The sequence below is a fragment of the Galeopterus variegatus genome, unplaced genomic scaffold (assembly GCF_000696425.1).
Source record: "Galeopterus variegatus unplaced genomic scaffold, G_variegatus-3.0.2 Scaffold6618, whole genome shotgun sequence".
NCBI classification, from domain to species: domain Eukaryota; kingdom Metazoa; phylum Chordata; class Mammalia; order Dermoptera; family Cynocephalidae; genus Galeopterus; species Galeopterus variegatus.
In genome coordinates, this window is record NW_007732729.1 from 24254 (window position 1) to 46794 (window position 22541).

A 22541-nucleotide genomic window follows, 5' to 3' on the forward strand; every position below is an offset into this window, starting at 1 on the left:
TATGCCTCCAGCTTTATTTTTTTTTTTTTTTGCTCAGCATTGCTTTGGCTATGCGTGGTCTTTTGTTATTCCATATAAATGTCTGGATAGTTCTTTCCACTTCTGAGAAAAATGTCTTTGGAATTTTGATGGGGATTGCATTGAATTTGTATATCACTTTGGGTAGTATGGCCATTTTCACTATGTTGATTCTTCCAATCCAAGAGCATGGGATATCTTTCCATCTTCTTGTATCCTCTCTAATTTCTCTCAGCAGTGGTTTGTAGTTCTCATTATAGAGATTTTTCACATCCTTGGTTAACTCAATTCCTAAGTGTTTTATTTTTTTGGTGGCTATTGTAAATGGGCAGGCTTTCTTGATTTCTCTTTCTGCATGTTCACTATTGGAGAATAGAAAGAGGTTAGTGAACATGAGACCATGATAACCCACATTAGATTCATGTTTGGCTGTGGTGTGTGGAGTCCAACTCAAGAAAAGCAAGAGCGTGCACCAGTCCTCTGGCAGTAACGTCCACACGTGTCACTTCCGGAGCCCCTCTTAAGTAGACAGCTGACTTATCCATCCAGTTATCAAAATGTAGCTCATAAACCACTTATTTTACATGGTGCCTTGACCTGTATTGAAGATGAATGTTACAATAAACCACCATTCCAGTTTTCAATGAATTCAGAGGGAAACTTTGAAAATTCAGTTCTACTTGGGCATGTGACTCAGTGTAGCATAGCTACTTCATTCAGGTTGTTTAATTACTTCACTTCTTTCTTTTGGTCACTTAGATACCTACTTAAAGCTCTTGCTCAGTACATATTTGTTTTCACAATGGAAAATCTCTCTGGTTTTTCCCACACGTGTTACTACAATTTCTAGGCTTGCTTTTCTTCAACACTTGATTCATTTATACACACACACACACACACACACACACACACACACACACACACACACGCAAAGACTCCATATTTATTCTCCTTTTAGAATCCTTTTTTTTTTTTCATTTCTCAGTCACAAGTGTGAGTCAAAGCCTAAAAATTCAAAACTGTATGCTTTTGGGTCCTGTTTTATTTAGGGAGAGAGATGCCTAAAGAAGGCACTGGGATTGGGTACTGTCTTGCACAAGATAGTTTACTAAAGATAAATACAAAGAGAGCTTCACCCCAAATTAGGTAAGCAAGCACTCTCTTACAATATGCTTCATTTTACTGAAATGCATTTTACACTATCTAGATATAGAGAAGTCTGTTACTGATAAGAGAACTCCACTCTCCGTACCTTAACTGATGCATTACAAATACTTCTCTTTGTGTTCCTGGTACAGTGCAAGGATCTACTTGCAGTGAAGTAGAAATCTATACATTTTATTTTTTTGCAATCATATAACTCAAAACTCTCTTTGTTGCCTCAAATCTATAAGTCATTTGGAACTAAATAATAAAACAAAATTTAAATAAAATAATCTAGAAGAAAATACTTAAATTTTTCTCCCATCTGGTCTATGGCATGCACATGTCAGAGGCTTTGTTTGAGAGTGAATTATTAAAACCTTGGTCTTTGTGCCAAATAGGGGACAGTCTCTGATAACAAGTCATTTACAGAAACAGTAAAAGATACCAAGACCTGCTAAATCTAAGTAAAAGGCACCTTTGATCTAATTCCACCTGTTTCCAGTGCAGACTGGATTTTCTATTGATTTACAACATAGAGTGCTAAACTTGAACTACTGTACTTCAAATGACTAATGGTTGTTTTTAATAGTAGGAAAAAAGTGGCCCCATTCATACAGACAGTCTCTTTGGATAGAGGTACATACTCTGACAATGTTTTAATAGCGTCATTTACTTTTAGGCAGGTTATAAGTGCAGAGAATTGAACTTTGTTGAGCAAATGATTTATGTCTCCTGCTTGAGAGTAATTACCAGAAGTCCTTCTATTCTAAATTAATTTAATAAAATTCTCCCAATGTTATTTGGTTAGTCTCTTAGTTAAACTCATTTTTTATATCTCAGACTTTTGACTTTAGCAAACGGTATTAAAATGAGCTGTTCAATGTAGTAAAAACTAAGTCAAGACATATAAGCTGGACTGCAGTGGGTAACTGAAAACATGATAGCCATAGCAGAATGGAGTGAGAGAGAAAAAACAAAAATGAAAGAACACATGTAGGGCTCATTTAAGGTTAGTCAATTAACATCAAATACTGAAGACGTATTTTACTTAAAACTTGTGTTTAGGTGGTCACATATTATTTCTAATACAATCATTACTAATATAAATATAATATCCTGTTAGCAATAGAGACATGTTGAAGTTTATTCTGTCTCAGAATAAGGAGTCAGCACCAAATGCAAAAGAGAATAGAATAAAATAAAATAAAATAAATGTAAAGTAAATGTAAATAAAATAAAATGTAAAGTAAAATAAGAGTCTTACTTAGACAATGAGAAGGAGGAGCAGGAGATCATAAGAATGTGAGGCATTAGAGAATTTGCAAAACTCAGCGATCAACAGAGTCAGATATTACAGAAGTTTTTATCTGTTCGGTTCAACAAAATACTAAGGGGTCCATAATACATACCAGCCACTGTGATATGTAGAATACAAAGAGTTTCTGGGTTTGGAAATTGGAGCACATCGGTGACATTTGCCAGAACAGAGGCAGCACCATAGGGGTGTCAGACATCAGGCGGTGGAGGGTCCAGGGTAAGTGGGAGGTGGGGAGTTGAAATAGCAACTGTGAAATGGTATTTTAAGGATTTGGGTTGTGAAGTGGAGGAGGGATGTAGTACATTAGCGAGGAGCTCGCATATCCACTTAAGACACAGTGGGTGACAACGGTTCACGATCCGCAAGAAAGTGAAAGGTTTGAAGCTGGCCTGAATTGGAAAGAAACACCTTATCATCTAAGACTGAAGGGAAGACTTAAGTCAGAGTGGAAGCAGCACACGTCGAAGAAATGCTGAAATGCAGGCAACTCACAAGTGATAGTTTCAACTGTCTGTGTGAATGCAAGGACTCGTCTGTTGAAGAAGGAGCAACCGGGTGGCTTGAGGAAAATGAAGACGCTGTAGGTCATTTACTTTGGGAAATGGAATAGGAAGTAAACACAGAGCATATAAATGCCAAATATCCACTACAAGTTTCTAGTCCGAAATACAATACGGCATCAGTATAGATGGTGATGTGACTTTCCTACAATACTGAATATGGATGGTATTTTATTTAAAAAAGAATACTGAGAATTGATGCATTATGGAGACATAGCAGAGCTGATGGAAAGGCATGGGAAGGAGCTTTGTAAATCAGAACAGACAGGGTCAAGGAATGGCAAACGGCAGCTTCTAGCTGAAATCCAGCCTGCCCCCTTTTTGTAAGCAAACTTTTATTGGGACACGTGCGTGATTATTGGTTTATGTGTTGCTGATGGCTACTTTTGTGCTACAGCGGCAGAGCTGAGTAGTTTTGACACAGATCTCTACCAAGCCCTGTACAGAAAAGGTTTTCAAAACCCTGCACTAGGTTATCCTGTCACAATAAAAAAGTCATATTGTAATATCTCAATAAGCTAAAGTTTATTTCCTACTCGTGCTCACTTGCAGTATAGGTAAGAAAGGATTCTGGACATTCCAGTAATTGTAAGAATAAGATGAGAGAGACGCTTCCTCTCTATGTGCTTCTTTACTCACTGCAGCTGTCAGAAAGGGAACCTAAAAATGCACACAATGTCTTTTAGAACTTCCTCCCGAATGTGAAAGTTTTACATGACATTACCCCAAGCAATCACATGGCCACGTTTACTTCGAAGGGGAGGAATGTGCAGTCCTATCAATTGTCTGGAAGGAAGAGACTCTGAATATTTATAAACAGTCCTTAAGAGAAAAGAGAAAAAAAGAAGCCAACAAAGTGAAAGGAATATTTGAAATTCTATATTGGGGTCATTGCCAGGTAAGAAATATCATGAAGCGTGTGATGGCTTTGGAGAAAGAGGGATTAAGAGCTCAGGAGGCACAAATACATCAGCTGAGAAAATAGTGAAAGGAAGTATGAGAGACAGAGCAGGGAGGACATGAGCCTGTGCTCATTTTAACGTCACTTTGTGCTGTGCCAAGGACAAATAAAATCAACCTTTTAATTTTCATACATACTTGATGAATTTTAATGGGTACTGAGTTCTACATTATTCTCACATCCTTGTTTTTCTTTTTTTTTTCCTTCAGAAATAACATGCAATCCTCCTTATATTCCAAATGGTTTTTACTCACCTGAAAAGAGTAAATACAGAACTCAAGATGAAATCAGGTACCAGTGTAAAGGTGGTTTTTATCCTTCAACCCAGGGAAATACAGCAAAATGCACAAAGGTTGGCTGGGTACCTGCTCCAAGATGTAGCTGTAAGTTTCATTCATAATTTGACCTACTTCTGAATTCTGAAATTACTTTCTCTTAAACACATAAAAAATGGGGACACAATAAAACCAAATATTTGTCTTATCGTGTATGTAAACTAGAACCTTTAGAAGTATTCTTTACTTTTCAAAGTAGCCAGTTCTAAGTAATATAAGAAACACATTTTTGTAAACTAAAAAAAATGTCCTCGCTACTCTAAATTAAATGTGTGTGTGTGTGTGTGTATGAATGCACATGTTTCTAATTAGTAAAATTCTTCCAATATCTGAATTAAAACATTAGGTATGAAAGGTGCCATCTAACACATAGTATATTGGTTATTTATTGCACCAAACCTTTGCTATCTTCCAGTTTCTACGAGTCAGGAATTTGGGAGAGGCTTAGCTGGGTAGTTTGAGTCGGACTCTTCTTTGTTGCAGCCAAGATGATGGCCCAGGCCACAGTCATCTGAAGGCTTAGCTGGCAGGGAGATCTGCTTTCAGCAAGGCTCACTCACATGGCTTTTGTGAGGAGGCCCAAGCTCCTTAGCACATGAAACTCTCCCTGGGTTGAGGGAATGGCAGCTGACTTTCTCCAGGGCTGGTGATCTGAGAGGGAGGGAAGAAACCTCGATACAATTTGTGATCTACTCACGTGCTATTACTTCAGCCATATCCAGTCCTGGAAGTAAGACAGTACGTCTAGCACAAACGCAAGGGGTGCGAGTGTAGGAATTAGTGTGGAAGGAAGAGTGTTGAAAAACTTGTGTAGTTTTTGGAAACCAATACATGTAGCAAAATGCCATTCAAGTCAAGAGAGTGTTTTATTTCTGGGATGTTTTCTTTGCCCTTTTTCAAGTTTTTTCTGTCTCTACAGTCATATTCCTTTTCTTTCTATCTGGCAGCACATTGTAAAGGTGTACCACACTTAAACTGGATATTCTATGAAAGAAAAACATAATGATACAAATAATTGGTCAATGACCTTAATGTTAATTTCAGGCATAATTTCAGTCCCTAAGAGAGGAAGCTATTATCAGAATGAAACAAATGTACATAAAAATTATAAGAAAAAAAATTAATGAATTTCAGTTGGCTATGATTCTGCACATCAGTCCAAATGTGTCTGGGCCAACCGAGGCCCAGCTATATCTAGATTTCAACAACCTATTTCACAATGGACCTTCTAGGGTTCTTGAGGATGAAATAAAGAAATTGATGGGTTAGATGGTTTATCAGTTTATAATTTCATTAAATAACCTTATCTGTTTATCAGATGCATTATTTATTTGTGTCATCAAATAGTTTAATGGGTTAGGGGAAATGCGGTACAAATTCACAACTGGAATGATGCAGGGGTGTTGATAGTGAATCTGCATTAGGACATATTTATCGTTTGAAAAGAATCCTTTGTCCTAGATTGAATCAAATAAGAGAATTTAGCTGTGATCCTGGCCTTGGGTCAGAGAGATTAGCTGCCCAAGTACAGACAGACTAGCAACAGTTACAAAAATTAGTGACTATTTTAATCAGTTTTAAGATCAGCTTGAGTCAACACTATGATGGAACCACCTTGACTGCTAACAGGCCACGACCCGCATGGGTAGAAGTGTAGGAAGCAGAATGAGTCTGTTCTAAGTTCTGCTGATCTCAGTGCTTACCAGACTCTATGTGGAATACTGTATTTACTTCAAAAACCACTCTGTAAAAGAAATGCAAATTCAAATGTGTGCAAATGAGAGAGAAGAATAGTGAAAGGGCTCAGGCCTGTGGTAATAATGACACCTACTTTCAATAATGCCTCCTTTTTGTAGCTTTTGAAAAGAAATCTCAGTGGACTGTTTTATTTGGTTGATACTCTGTGAAACACCATAATGAGGTAGATAACCAACCACGCTGATTCTAAAATCGACCACTAGGTTTCAAGTCTGCGCTTTACAATTTAATGGGAAATTTAATTAAGTTAAAACTCAGTTTCTGCAAATTCAGGCTCAAACTTGCCTGAGGCACAATTATTGATAAATGATACCCAACCTGATGAAATTTGTAAAATCCAAAGGTAAGTAAAAAATATTCCAAAGTTTTACAACATGGTGGGGACAAATATTGAATGTTACCTAAAAGGAATGAGACAAAACGAACATTTTAATTTCAAAATTGGATGCTTCATGAAAGTGAGGAATAAAATCTATGAATTATGATATATGGATCATAGGCCAAGAAACTACCCCTAGAGACTGATCATTCACTATTCTTTGTTAAAGAAACATATATAGAATAAAAAGGATTCAAATTTTTTAATTCACATAATGAGTGTGTAGAAATTAATTTAAGTATTTCTCTAATCAAGTAAAAATGTGAATCAGTGAATTTAAGGAAGATGAAGACAATAAGGGATATTGGTGTGTGTTTGCGTGTGTTGGGATTCTTTTTAACACGTTACATAAGGTTTCTTAAAATAGAATTGTATTTCTTGAAAAAACACTAATACTATTCTGGTATTAAAAGTATGAGATTATCTCTAGGTAATCTCATAAAAAGAGCAAATTTTCTGAGAAATGTTATATATAAACCTGTCAATATAGTAAACCAAATACCACTTAAACATATCTGTCAAAATAATTCTCTATCTAAGAATAATTCAGTCAAATGTAATTATATTGTATTTAACTTGAAAATATTTTAGACACATTAAAAAACTCCTTTTTTCAATTAAAATAGAAATAAATGTTTATTATAATCTTAGCTATTTGAATATTAAGAAATATTTCTATAGTTACCCCGTTTTTGCCCTTGTGTCAATTATCTACAACCTGCTTATTTAGCGAAAATCCTAAACAAGATACACTATTATTAACTATAGTTCTCAAGTGAGATGACTATGTTAAGTTGTTCCACTATAGTAACCATTTTACTATATATATGTATCTTATAATAACATGTTGTATACCTTAAATTTACAAAATAAAATTAATTTTAATTAATAAATAAAATATACCTGGAATACTAAAAAAAAATAAAATATACCTGGAATACTAAAAATATATATATATATATATATTTCTGGTCCATTTCTGTGGTTAAATAAAGAATGAAAAACTTACCTCAATGACTAGTTTGAGACGTTAATTAGCAATGTTATTTTTCTGTGTGGAATAATCAAATCGAAGGAAAATTTAGTTTCTCTGTTTCCTATGCTGTCTCCAGTAAGTAGAAGAAAAAAAGCCTAATAATAATTTAATCTAAAACAAAACAAAAACAAAAGAATGCATCTCACTACATTGCGTTGGACTGAATAGAAAAGCAGGGCTCTGATTTCGGATGAGAACGAAAAAGAAAGAAAAGGAAACATGAGCTGAGCAGTAAAATCAGCAGCTTTGTCTCTCAACCAGGAAGCTCATTTCATCAACCAGGGCTAGGATATGGGTACTCAGTGGATATGTGCACTCAGAAAATATCGTTAAAGGTCTGACAATCTTCCTCCTGGAGAATTTTCGTGCAAGCTTTTGTATCATGTGACCCACAAGACATCTTCACTAGCAGAGACCTCCTCACATACCTCAGTCATCTGAGTTCTATAATTTTTCTCATCCTAGAAACCCTAAGGGAATAAGTGTAATTATGCTAAGAGAATATAATTCATTGATTAAACAATTCATCTCTAATATTATTTTTTTTAAGAGAAAACATTATTTATACTGTTTTTGCTTTTTATTGCAAGTTAAACCTTGTGATTTTCTGCAAATAAAACACGGAAGCCTATATAATGAAGATAGATATAGACCATACTTTCCAGTACCTGTAGGAAAGTCTTTTTATTATCACTGTGATCAAAATTTTGTGACATCTTCAGGAAGCTACTGGGATACTATTTATTGCACACAAGAAGGATGGTCCCCAGCGGTACCATGTCGCAGTAAGTAAACCTCCTTACGATTATACATGTATAAAACGTCCAAAGGGTGGAGAGAGAACACATAAGTGATCACAATTAAGCCTTGTATGACAAAATTAGGGCCAGGGAAGTGGTGGATGAGCAAAAAGACCCAGACAGTTGTTGCAGAATTTTTTTTCACGAGGAGCTCTTCTTCAAAATCCTATAAGAAATTGAGGTAGAGACTTTACAAGAATACCTATGTCATTTATACATATTTTAATTATAAAAACTAAAGCTCTATAATATTGAATACTGATTTTTTTCTTTTTTAAAAACACTTCATCTGGTAGTCCCTTTAATCTTTCTCGTTATATGTTATTTTGGGGTGTTTATGCATTCTTACTTAGATATTGTAAAGGCCATTTTTAATCTACTATGTTCACGATATTAATGTTTTTCATTTTTTAAAATTTATCATTTTTATGGTCCTTAGGACAATGTACTTTCAGTTATGTGGAGAATGGACATAAACCAAGGTACGAAAAAAAATATTTACAAGGTCAATCTGTGCAAGTCACCTGCTATCGTGGCTACAGCCTTCCGGAGGAGCAGACCACAGTGACATGTACCGAGAATGACTGGTCCCCTCCTCCCAGATGCATTCGTGTCAGTAAGTAAACGTGCTCGGAAATCCCTCTGTGTTCATGACTTGTAAAGACTCATCTGTATGAACGGGAAAAATGTTTATATCAGATTCACGTTTTGCCAATGGACTTATTTGGTTTTATTTTTTCAAATTTGTATAAATGATATATGAATATCTTGATAAGTGTATATCAAAATGAGTGCACCTATCAAAAGATATTAGTCAAGAATACAGTAAAAGAATGTGAGCACAATATGCAGTTGCTGGTGAATTGTCATATTAATATGTACATAAATCACTTAATCATCTGACTCAAAATCATTATAAAATTACAGTTTAAGATAGAAAATAAATACAATGATAACCAAAAATGTCATTCATATATTCAAATATTGTTATAACATTTTTACAGTAAAGTTATTTGTCTCTGAGTTTCTCTAGGATATAATAACTGGGAATGGGTTCTCTGGGACATTGTGCATGTTCTATTTAGAAGGTTTCCTGTAGTGGTTGTACCAATAGACGTTCATCTCAACACTTCCTTCCTGTTGTATATCCTTGTTAGTGACGGGTGATGTCACATTTTAATATTTACAGACTGAGAGGCTATAAAATATTACAGCATTTTAGTGTTAGTTTGCATCTCTTTTATTATTAGTTGAGTTTAGCAGATATATTCACTGGTTAAATTGTGAGTTAGTTACTCTAATCTATAAAATGCAGTTTCATGTTTTTCTTAATTTCCCTTTAGGGGGGTTTTGATATTTATTTATTGGAATCTTAGTAATTCTGAATATTAATTCCACTTAATTTCAATTATGTGTATTGCAAATGCCTTCTTTTCTGTGTCTAGTATTTTTCTTTTAATAATTGTAAACAGAAGTTGTCCCTTTTACTAAAATTTGTCAATTTTTAGTTTCATGATTGATGTTTGCTGTTTCTATTTAAAGTAATATTTCCATTCTTTAGGAACATAGAGACATTATACTGTATTTTATTCTAAAATGTTATAAAATTTTGTCTTTCAGTATTTTTAATCCATTTTGTGCTGATTTTTAAAAATTTTTTATTTTATTTTGTCAATATACAATGTGGTTGATTAGGTGGCCCATTACCCAAACCCCCTCCCGCCTCCCTGTCCCCCCTCCCTCCCAACAACATTTTGTGTTGATTTCTATGCATGATAATAATTGAAATTCCTTATTTCAAAATATTAGAATCCCAACATTTTCCAGCCATCTGTCATTGCACTTTTCTCATATATCGTACATTTATATGGACTGTCTATTATCGACGACTCCATTATGCATTATTAGTAAGCAATTTTTCAACCAGTGTTCCAGTAACCCCCTATCTTAATTACTATAGATTAATAACAAGTATGAAAATCTAATTATGATCTTTCATCTTAATCTTTTTCTTTATCTGTCTATTTTTGGGGGTGGGGGAGCAGGGGTTTGGGGCTTTTATCTTCCATATACGTTTTAAATCAGTTTATCAAGTTCTTTTTAATAACCCTGTTTAGATTTTTTATTGGAATTTTCTTGGATCTTCTGAATAATTATAAAAAATTCAAAGCTTTATGATAGTGAGTCTTCCTGTTCATGAATGGTTATACTTCTAAATGCATTTAGGTCTTTCTGAATACCTGCCAACTCTTCTATTAGACATTTTTGCTGATGAGAGGCTTTTAGCTTTTCTGAGCTCTGTTTCTTGACCATAACACGTGTATTATTTATTTAAGCTCTAAGAAGTTTCTTTTTACGTTGGCGATTTGCAATTTCACAAGATTTTTTAATCTTGCTTAATACTTGTAATGAGCTTTTAAAATATTAGAATCCCAACATTTTCCAGCCATCTGTCATTGCACTTTTCTCATATATCGTACATTTATATGGACTGTCTATTATCGACGACTCCATTATGCATTATTAGTAAGCAATTTTTCAACCAGTGTTCCAGTAACCCCCTATCTTAATTACTATAGATTAATAACAAGTATGAAAATCTAATTATGATCTTTCATCTTAATCTTTTTTCTTTATCTGTCTATTTTTGGGGGTGGGGGAGCAGGGCTTTGGGGCTTTAATCTTCCATATACGTTTTAAATCAGTTTATCAAGTTCTTTTTAATAACCCTGTTTAGATTTTTTATTGGAATTTTCTTGGATCTTCTGAATAATTATAAAAAATTCAAAGCTTTATGATAGTGAGTCTTCCTGTTCATGAATGGTTATACTTCTAAATGCATTTAGGTCTTTCTGAATACCTGCCAACTCTTCTATTAGACATTTTTGCTGATGAGAGGCTTTTAGCTTTTCTGAGCTCTGTTTCTTGACCATAACACGTGTATTATTTATTTAAGCTCTAAGAAGTTTCTTTTTACGTTGGCGATTTGCAATTTCACAAGATTTTTTAATCTTGCTTAATACTTGTAATGAGCTTTTGTGTGATGGTCAGCGTGGTTTTTGTTTCTTTATATTCTTAATTTTCTACATTCTTTTTCTCTGGAGTTTCTGTTATTTGGCCTGAATTTCTTCAAAATATGTTCTCAGAATTTCACACTTTTTTCACTTTCCATTTCTTTTTCAGGCAGATTGCTTTGGTTTTTTTCTTTAAACTATTCAATCACATTAAAATTTTTTTTGACAACTTTATGTTTAATCTTCAAAGATTCATTTAAAAAATTATCTCTATTCAAACATGAGCTGTATACCATAAAGTGCAAGCATGCTCTGTTTGTGTGCAGGCTAATGACACAGACAAATGATATGGCTGTAGAACTACAGACCCAATCAAGCTGGAGACAGTTTTAATCCTCTGAGAAAGTTCTCTTGTTCCCTTTCCACTCAATCTCCCTCTGATTTCAACAGTTTAGGAAATCAAAGGTTTTTTTTGTTGTTAATGTAGATTAGTTTGGCCTTTCTACAATTTCATGTCAATGGATTTATGCAAAATATATTATTTTATACCTGCCTTCTTTATTTCAGTAAAATTTCTGTGACATCCTTCTATATTGTTTCTTGTACGAGGAACATTTCTTTTCATTGTGGAGTGGTATATCATTATACAGATATACCAACATTTCTTTATCTACTCCACTATTGATGAACATTTGGATTCTTTCCAGACTTTGACAGTTACGTTTTATGAGTATTTAAATACAAGTCTGTGGATGGGCATATACTTCCTATTTCTTTTTTTAACTTTCTTTTTATAAGTTTATTTATTAATATTTTTATTATTTTACATTCTAAGATGCTGTTGTGGAGCAGTTGGGAGAGGGGGAGAGGGGAAGTGGGAAGGAGATAGGGTGGGGGAAGGAGGAAGGGGGAGGGGTGGGGTAGAGGTTCGTTGCACCCCCTCATTCCTGCAGGGGTGACCAGGGCACTTCTTGTGACAGCTCGGTAGTCATCACTGGGCTGATGCAGGTGTGTGTGTGTGGGGGGGAGAGCTGAGACCCTCAGACTCCCACTTCCCTGGCTTGTAGTGGTCACCGCTGGGCTGTATGTGGGTGTCAGGGGACATGGCTGAGGCCAGCAACCCTTTCAGGGGGCTTCCTGTCTTTCTAGGTTTTACAGGTGTTCTTTGGTGATGTGAGACCTTTACTAGTTAATATCAGACTTTGTCTCTGGTTGTGGGTTCTTTGTTTTTTCTTTCAGTTCTGTGTTGGGTTTTTTGCTGTTCCCACCACTTAACTCTGCACTGGAACTAATTTGTTGTCCTTTGCTTACTTCTAAAATGGGGGAACTTCCTGTAGGGACCAGCACTTGAGCTGTAGTTGAGCTGAATTGCTGTTTTGCTGCTGATTCCCTGGGGAAGGCTCTTTGTGCAGCTCAGGTTTTAATTGTTAACCTTGTAGGTACTTCTGGGTCTTGTGAGGTCTGGTACACCTGGATTGTGTGGAAACTCTGTTCTGGACTTGAGTCTTTTCAACAATCTTCTCCCTCCGCAGTTCTATATTCCTGACCAGTCTGCACAGAGTGGGCTTATGCTGGTTGGAGAGCAGATCAGCTGTCTTTGCTGTGCCCCAGTGCTCCTCCAGTGGGCCCATCTCCCCCACCGACCATGCTCCAAACACTTCCCATGGGACAGGCTGTTGTTGCTTTTTAGTTGTTGTGAATTGGTTGATTTGTGGGAGAGAGTGACACTGGGGACCATCTATTCCTCCATCTTGACCAGAATCCCCCTATTTCGTGAATAAATAACTAACAGTGAAATTACTGGATTTGTATGGTGCGTGCTAGATTACATCTATAAAAAATTGCCATACTGATTTTCGAAATGGTTTTATCAATTTACATTCCCACCAGTAATGTACGAGAGTTTCAGATGATTCACATTCTCATTAATAAAAAGGATGGTCAATTTTTAAATTTTAACCATAATGGCACATCTATACTATCCAGTATCTACACCATCCAGTATCTATACCAGAAAGTCATGGTGCTTTTATTTTACTTTCCTGGGTGACTGATGCTGGTAAGCACATTTTAACCTGTTTATTGGCTATTGTTCTATCTTTCTTTGATAAAATTTACTTTTTTTTCCATCTTGATTGGGTAGTTTGTCATATAATTCAGTGGCAATAGTTCTTTAAATATTTGGAATATAATTTTTTTATCAGATATACGATTTTCAAATATTTTCTCATGTTTTGTGTCTTACTTTTGAGTTTCTAACAGTTTATTTCTAGGAACAAGTATTTTAACTATTGATGAAATTTACATTTATCAGTTTTTTAATGGTTTATTTTGTGCCCTATATAGAACACTTTGCCAATCCCAAAGTTGTAAATATTTGTATTACTACTTTTTTTCCTGGAAAGTTCATACACTTACTTTTACATTCATGTCTGTGTTGATTTCCAGATATTTCATGTATTTTTCTCATATGAGTTTCCATTTGTTCTAGGAGAGTTTTTACAAATTTTATTCTTTTGCTTAGTGAGTAACCTGGCATATTTGTCAAAAATTGTTGAATGTAAGTTTATGTGTGTATGTTCGTGTGCTTACGTGCGTGTGTGTTTTCTGGACTTTTTATTCTTTTCTATGGATGTATGTTTTAATTCAATCTCTCAATGAATTTGGTCGTTGATATCAACATTATCATAAACTTTCTTTATAAGTTTCAAATTAATCTTAACAGTTACGCCAATATTACATCAAATAGTGATTCCATTATAAGCTAGTCTAATATCATTACACAGTAAATCAGCTAATGTGGATCATTCACGTATTTTCCTTAATTTACATCTCTTCATTAAAGGCAAGTTTGGCTTGTTCTCAGACCTCTGGCCTGTGCAATTTTGCTCAAGGTACTTTTGGAAAATTAGTTTTTAATTTTTTAAAAATTAACACTTAAAATTGTATGTATTTACTTTGTACGACATGAAGTTTTGAAGCACATGTACACATGGAGTGACTGAATCTTGCTAGTTAGCATATACTTTACCTCAAGTTTATTATGTTTGTGGTGAAAACATGTTGCATTCACTATCTTGGCACTTTTCAAGAGTACAATATATTATTAATCATATTCACCATGTTGTACAGTAGATCTCTTGAAATTATTTGTCCTGTCTAAATGAAATTTCATGTCCTTTGACCAACATCTCTCCCTGTGTTTCACCCCCAACCCCCAACCAACAAGGCACTTCCCAGAAGAATTCCTCTCATCCCGTTCATTGACCTGTAAAATTGGAACCAAAAGACAAGGCAATATTAGGTCTCTTGCAAGAGTTGATCTACAAGGTGTTATTGGCCTCATTATGATGCATCACACAAATGGCTTAAGATCGAATGCTGTTCATCTGAGTCTCCTAGTACTTATTCTTGACTTTCAGCTCTAAACAACGAAGGGGATTTATGTACCAAAATAGCTTTGACTTTAAGGGCATTTGTAAATATAACCACAGGATTATATTCTTTTGCTACCAGTCTGTCACATGTCATCAAGACAATATTTTTAAAATGTACCCCCCCCAAAATATATATAAATTTAAGAAATTTTAAAATAAATTACTTCAAATTTTTAAAAACAAAAAAACTTTTCCTTTCTGCATTATGCACTTTTTGGCCCCCTTTTGATAACAATCTTCCCCCTCCTTTTTCTTTCCTTTTTTTTTTTATTTTAACATTTGCTTGTGCATATTTGTGGAGTCCAGCTGTTGTTTCAGTGCTTACATGCACGTGCTGCACAGTGATTCACTTAGGGTAGCTCGCAGAGTTTTGTCCCTTCCGTCCACCACTTCCTCTCCCCAGCCCCTCTTCCCTCCCGCTGTTGGGAACCATTATTCCACCTCTACCTTCTGTGCGAACCGCTTCATTTGTTTATTTATTTTAGACTTCATGCATGAGTGACATCGTGCAGTATTTGTCTTTCTGTGCTTGACTTACTTCACTTAACATGATGGTTTCCAGTTTTATCCATGTTGATGCAGATGATATCATTTCTTTTTCGAGCTGAATAGCACTCTGTTGTGTGTATACACCACGGTTTCTTTATCTGTTCATCTGTCGAAGGACATTTAGGTCGATTCCATCTCTTGGGTGTTATGAATAGTGCAGGTGTGTTTTTGATGTACTGATTTCATTTCCTTGGGGTCTAGACCCAGCAGTGGGCTAGCTGGATAACAAGACAGATCTATTTTTAGTTCTCTGAGGAACCTCCGTAGTGTTTTCCACGGTGGCTGCACCAGTTTCCACTCCCACCAGCACTGTAAGCAGCTCCTTTTCTGCACACACTTGCCATCCCTTCACTTTCAGTCACTGTGTGTATTTATAGGTAATGGGAGTTTCTGGTGGGCAGCATATTGTTGGTTCCTGTTTTGTAATCCATTTCAGCCACTCTGTGTCTTTTAATTGGTGCATTTGATCTACTTACATTGAGGGTTATTATTATTATTATTATTATTATTATTATTATTATTATTATTATTATTATTATTATTATTATTATTATTATTATTATTATTATTATTATTATTATTATTATTATTATTATTATTATTATTATTATTATTATTATTATTATTATTGCGCTGCCGCGCTTCCCAAGCTGCGCACTATCCAGTGCGCCACTGGGCCGGCCTGAGGGTTATTATTGATATAGGAACTTGTTAGTGTCATTTCTTTTTTCTGTTTTTTTTATAGATCCATTTTTCCTTTTTCCATTGTCTTCCTTTGTGGTTGAGTGGTCCCCTTTTTTTTTCATTCAGCAGTAATTATAACCCATATCCTTCCGTCACCCACACAACCACGGATAAGACCATCAGGGTTAGCCAGAGAATGGAGCCACAGACACGGTGGCAATATGAGCCTGGATATATGCATGTTTCACCTTTTATCCATTTTTAGTAGCATGGAGTAGAAGTGGATGGATACAAGGTTATGAAACTCTTTTATTAACTTTGTTAAAAAGAGACAGAAATGATTAATCCCAGCTTACATAGGTATGGAGAAAAAACTATCTCCTAAAGCCCTTAGTATTTAGAAGTATTGCAGTGGTGTCGTGTTTAGCCATTGATCCTTCCTCTGTACTTCCAAAGGTAATTCAGGTTCCTGTTCTACAGGATCGGGCAGAGTAAAAGAAAAAAAATTAGAAGTAGTGAATACACTTATCTAATTTCCTTACTCCTCTTCCCTACCTTCTCCACAATATCCCAAATATGTGTCCCTTTATTTCCAAGTTTTAACACACATTTACTCACGCAAACCATTCTTTCAACCATTCTGAAAACCATTCATATCCCACCCAACAAAATTACTAAGTAGGTATTTAATTCACACATTCTAATTTTTGATCAGCTCACTACATTTTGGGTATCATATAATGAGTTTATTGTTGTGATGTTAGCCCATTGTTGCACTGCACCTGCAATAAAAGGGGTCCCTTCATCAGATGATATAGAAACAGAAGTAATTTAAGGCCGCAATCTTCAAATAGTGTAAAGAAATTTTCTTTGGTTACCAGATGTAAAAACTCATATTCAGAATAAATATACATCATGGTCAAGATCATCTGGAACTGGGAGCAACAGATTTTAGTGGATTTCTTGCTAGGTGGATCATTGCTACATTCAGTGTCTGATGATCTTATTATTTTTATTTTTTTCTGGTCAATTTTTCTAATAGAAGCTAATCATATCCCTTGATTTGATAGACAGTTTCTCCTGATAAAAGCAACACTGTCAAATTTTGTATCTCTTGCTTTCGTTTTGGAGTTGGAAGAGTTATTTCCTTCCTTTCTTCCTTCCTTCCTTCCTTCCTTCCTTCCTTCCTTCCTTCCTTCCTTCCTTCCTTCCTTCCTTCCATTTCCTCCTTCCTTCCCTCTCTAGCTCCTTTCCTATCTCCACTCCCACTCTCCTTTCTTTCTTTTAGAGAAGTCTTTAGTCTGTCTTGCTCAAGTTATTCATAAGAATTTTTCTGTTCATGCTGGGCTCTGTACTTTAGTCAGGTTCTTTAGCTACTCTATGCTTGTCATATAATTAAAAAGTCTTAAGAATTTTCAGATTAAGATATCAACATTATATCATCAATATATATTCAATCATTTGTGAATCATGGTGCTTTTTAATTAAATCAAATCTAAATCTCCAATAACCATGTTGGGACAATAAACAGAAGAATTCAAATATACTTGAGTTGAAGAGTTGTTTCCTTCCTTCCTTCCTTCCATCTTTCTTCTGTTCTCTCATCATTCATTCCTTCCTTTCTTTTTTTCTCCCTCCCTCCCTGTTTCTTTCTTTCTTTCCTTCCTTCCTTCCATTTCCTCCTTCCTTCCCTCTCTAGCTCCTTTCCTATCTCCACTCCCCCTCTTCTTTCTTTCTTTTAGAGAAGTCTTTAGTCTGTCTTGCTCAAGTTATTCATAAGAATTTTTCTGTTCATGCTGGGCTCTGTACTTTAGTCAGGTTCTTTAGCTACTCTATGGTTGTCATATAATGAAAAAGTCTTAACAATTTTCAGATTAAGATATCAACATTATATCATCAATATATATTCAATCATTTGTGAATCATGGTGCTTTTTAATTAAATCAAATCTAAATCTCCAATAACCATGTTGGGACAATAAACAGAAGAATTCAAATATACTTGAGTGAGTGCAGAAGGTATATATTGGAGTGTGTCCTGAATGGAAATTGGCTGTGATTTCTGTTGAAGTAGCCACTGAACAGAAAACATCAGCCAAATGGATCACAGAATACCAGTTTCCTTTAGCTTGTTCTGAAACTTGAATGGTTAATGCCATTTTGACTGATGCTTCTGAATATACGTACTAGTTTTTCAGTCTGCTATAGTATACAGTTAACCCCCAAGGTCCATCAGTATTTTTCACAGCCATGTTTGGCTATTGAATAAAGAATCGAGGGTAATAATACACCTATATCTAACATCTGCAATGAAAGATGAAAATATTTGATAATCCTCCAGTTTTAAAAACTGGTAGCAGTTTTAAAAAATTTACATACAGCAAAATTATTTTTGCTTTTTGTTGTAGAGATCTATGATATTCGAAAAATACATTGGTCATATAAGCACTGCCGCCAGCTAGATAAGTAGCAATTCTCTCACTGCAGAACTTCCCTCATGCCCTTTCTTTGTACTCACACCATGTTTTCCCTACTCCTGTCCCCTAGGAATCACTGATCTGCTCCTGATAGCTGTAGTGTGGCTTTTTCCAGAGTTATGTATATGAAAACAGGATGTAATCTGTTGAGTCTGGCTTTCAATTAGCATAATTCATGTTCATAATTCATAATTCAGTGTATCAATAGCTCTTTCTTTTTACTGCTGAGTATTATTTCATTGCATTGTGTACCACAGTCTACTGTTAATCCAGTCACTCATTGAAGGACATTTGGGTTGTTTGGGGCATTAGTGGGGCATGCTGCTAAAGAATATTTATGTCTAGTTTTTTGTATGAACATAAAATCACTCTTTTTAAGCATCGCTTTCCTGTTTTTTCATGTTTAAACTACAAATTTAATTTGTTTAATACATATAATTTATTCATGTTATCTATTTCGTCTTAAGTGAGCTATGGTGATTTGTGACTTAAATACATTTGTTTATTTATTTGAGTAGTTGAATTTATTGGCATGCCATTTTCATAATATTTCCTTTTTTTTTAGTATATGTAAAAACTGCAGTGATGCCATTTCTGTTTTTGCTTATTTGACCAATTTGTGTTATCTCTATTTTTCCCTGATAAGCCTGTCTAAAGGTTTATCAGTTTTAGAGATCTTCTAAAACAACAAGGCTTTGGTTTCCTTGTTTTATATACATTTACTTTTTACTTTGTTATTTCAGATCTTGTCATTATTGTGCTTTTCTTTTTTCTGCTTACTTTGAATTTAATTTTTTCTACTTTTTCTAATGTCTTGAATAGAGGCTAAGGATTTTAAAGTAGAACCATATTCTTTTCCGGTACAGGTGTATTTCGTACTGTTTCAGTGTCATTCTCCAAATATTGATGTGATTTATCCATTGATATTTGGCTGAAGTAGAGTAGATATTGCCGAAAAGATATTCTGGTTTTTGGGGAATGAAGAAGTTTTGCCAAAACTTTTTTTTTTCTTTTTTCATCCTTCTCCTTGTCTTTTGGTTAAGAGAAAAGGCCTTCCTTGGAGCTTTTATAGTTTGTATCTCTCAGTGTTTAGGGTTGGAAAACTCGAGAATTACCTGTTTTAAATTTTGTTTTAGAAGGCTAAGTCTGTTATGGATCAACGTGATCCTTTCAAGTCTTGATTTCAAACTTCATTAAGCAGGGTTTTATAAGCCTTTACTCTATAACGAGTTTATTTAGAATACTAATAAGCCTTCTTCTGGTGTCTCTACGAAATGATCTGGATGCTCAAGAGTCTTTCCACTCGTAATAATCAAATGTGAATTTCCTCCAGGGTTGTGTGTTCTGTGGGATTCTTTCACCTTACTTTTCTCTGGTAGTTGTTCTTCCTCTGGAGTTATCCATGACCCATTCTCATGGCGTGTTCCTCTATTTCCCCTTCTTTACAGTGTGTCAGTATTCAGCAAGAGAATCTAGGAGATTGCCATGAAGGTTTCTTTAACTCACTCTGTAGTTTTTCCTTCCTGTTTGTTGCTGGAATTCTTTGATTTTCCAGATTATTCTTGCATAATATTTATCAAGCTTATTAATTTTCTTTTTTTACAAAGCCATTTCTTACCTCTGTTAATTTTCTCCACTGTTTGTTTTCTGTTTGATTTCTGCTTATATTTTAAGTTTTTCAAAATTTATACTTATGTTGAGTGTGATTATATTTGTAATTTTTTATAATTAAAACAATTATTGGTTTTCAGTCTTTATTCTTTTATTTTACAGCATTTAATGATAAATTTCATTCTCTGCACTACTTTACTGTCATCTCATGAAGTTTTATGTAGTATGTTTTTAGTATCATTTCAGTCAAAATATTGAACGCTTCTCTTTTGATTTTTTCTTTATCCATGACTGAGTTTTGGGAAAAGTTCTCAGAAGAGACCTAGTAACTTTCAGAATTCTACGTTTATTTTTTCAAATTAAGTTACAATAATTTGAGGAATCATCGTTTTGGCCTTATGAGATAAATCAGTGTGTTGCTCTTCTCATCTTCTTTGAACTCCAAACATTCATATGGTTTGAAGCACACAATTATGATGACATTTCTAATTCTTGGAGCCAAAGTTGTGACTGCTGTTTTGACAGATTGTTTAAGATCATCACCTGAGCTCAGACCCTCCAATTGGCTACGTGAGTTTTGTGGTTGCCTAAGAGAGCCAAACCAGGCAAGACTTAAAACAAGTCCCAGGAAAACACAAACAAACAAAAAAAATTCTCTCAGTGTTCTGGAATGCTTTAGCATTCTGGGTCCATTAGACAAGCAATTTCTAATAAATTTAGATATAATTATGAGTGTTTTAAATCCTAGTTTGTTAAATAATTTTCATAATGGGTCTTGATGTAATATTTTTAAGAACTCATAACTTCTTTCACATTAAAACTTGGATGATTCAGATTATCTTAGTTTTTATTTTTAAGAACCCACTATTTTTCTATTGTCATATTTTTTGAGTCTTTATAAAATGTTATTGAACATATGTTTATCTTTTCTTTATATGTTTCCCTTTTAGAAACATGTTCAACATCAAATATAGAAATAGAGAATGGTTTTTTTTCTGAACCTGGTGTTGTATATGACATAAATAAACAAACACAATATACGTGTAAATCAGGATATGTAACAACAGATGGTGAAATATCAGGATCAGTTACATGTCTGCAAAGTGGGTGGTCAGCTCAACCGAAATGTATTAGTAAGTAATTTATTGTGTTAGTATTCATTATCCTGTTGATGTACACAAGTTTACTTTAACTTTATTCTTCTTTGAGTGGGCTGATGTGGTTTCATTTAAAAACATAAATAAAAACTTTGAGAAAAAAGTACAAATCATTTTACTTTCAAGATTAATTGCTAGACTATCAGTCCTTTTTTTATTCAAATTTTTTCTACTTTAAAGCATTCTGTNCCTGTTTTTTACTAGCATTGTCATAAATGCATAAGTATAATTGAATTGATAAAAATGCTCTTAAAATAAATTTTTCAGGGGGTTTAAGTGATTTTTAAAAATATTGTTTAAAAAACATATATATATTTTTATTCTTAGTACCTACTTCAAGAGAATGATTTATCACTGATATCAGATTATTTTCATATTGTACTTATTTATTAGCACATACTTTTTGATAAACCTTTTTGTTCTTGTAATGGGAATTATTCGGTTAGATTTCATTCCATTAGAAATGACATCTTCAATTTTATTATGCATTAGAATCTTGTGAAACTCCACTATTTAAGAATGCCAGAACCAAAAGTAACAGCACATGGTTTAAGGTCAATGACACACTGGACTATGAATGCCATGATGGATATGAAAACAGACACAATGATATCAAAGGTTCCATAGTATGTGGTTACAATGGTTGGTCTGATACACCCGCATGTGATGGTAAGTAATATTTTTCTTCAGGATTATTTTTATTAGGATTAAAATAAATCTGTTTGTGTTCTGCTCAAAAATCTAAATTATCTACAGACATTTTAAAGAAACAATGATGAAAATCAATGGGTCTCCCTATGATTTAATGTAAACTGGGAGGAGAGGGTTTTAGAAACCCAATGATAATATGTTTTTAAAATAGTGCATTAAATTAACGTTTTTTTTATGGGCCAGATACATCACAGGTTTGTGATTAAAGTATAATTGTTGCTGTTATTCTAAATGCAAGCTTTCTAGCTGTTTAAAGCTGGGCGGCCATTCCCAAAATTATTGTTTGCTATGTTTGCTGTTATCCTAAATGCAAGCTTTCTAGCTGTTTAAAGCTGGGCGGCCATTCCCAAAATTATTGTTTGCCATGACTTCCTCAGCTATTTTGCTGTTCAGTTTCTGCTTTACACCTTCTACCTTGAGTGTTAATTTCTGCAGTTTCTGAGAGTAGCTCTTTATTTAACTTTAACANTCTATTTCCCCTTCTTTACAGTGTGTCAGTATTCAGCAAGAGAATCTAGGAGATTGCCATGGTTTCTTTAACTCACTCTGTAGTTTTTCCTTTCCTGGCTCTCTATCCTGCAAATTCTAGTG

At 34.5% G+C, this 22541-nt stretch overlaps 1 protein-coding gene across 1 annotated transcript in view; it reads left to right on the forward strand.

The window, feature by feature from the left end:
- The window catches only part of CFH (complement factor H), an 82241-nt gene that overhangs the window by 12244 nt on the left and 47456 nt on the right, over window positions 1–22541 (forward strand). Inside the window, exons 6-10 of the mRNA XM_008591088.1 lie at window positions 4213–4386; window positions 8102–8296; window positions 8751–8927; window positions 21033–21215; window positions 21732–21908. Coding sequence (XP_008589310.1) covers window positions 4213–4386; window positions 8102–8296; window positions 8751–8927; window positions 21033–21215; window positions 21732–21908 — 906 coding nt within the window. The remainder of the gene's footprint in view (window positions 1–4212; window positions 4387–8101; window positions 8297–8750; window positions 8928–21032; window positions 21216–21731; window positions 21909–22541) is intronic.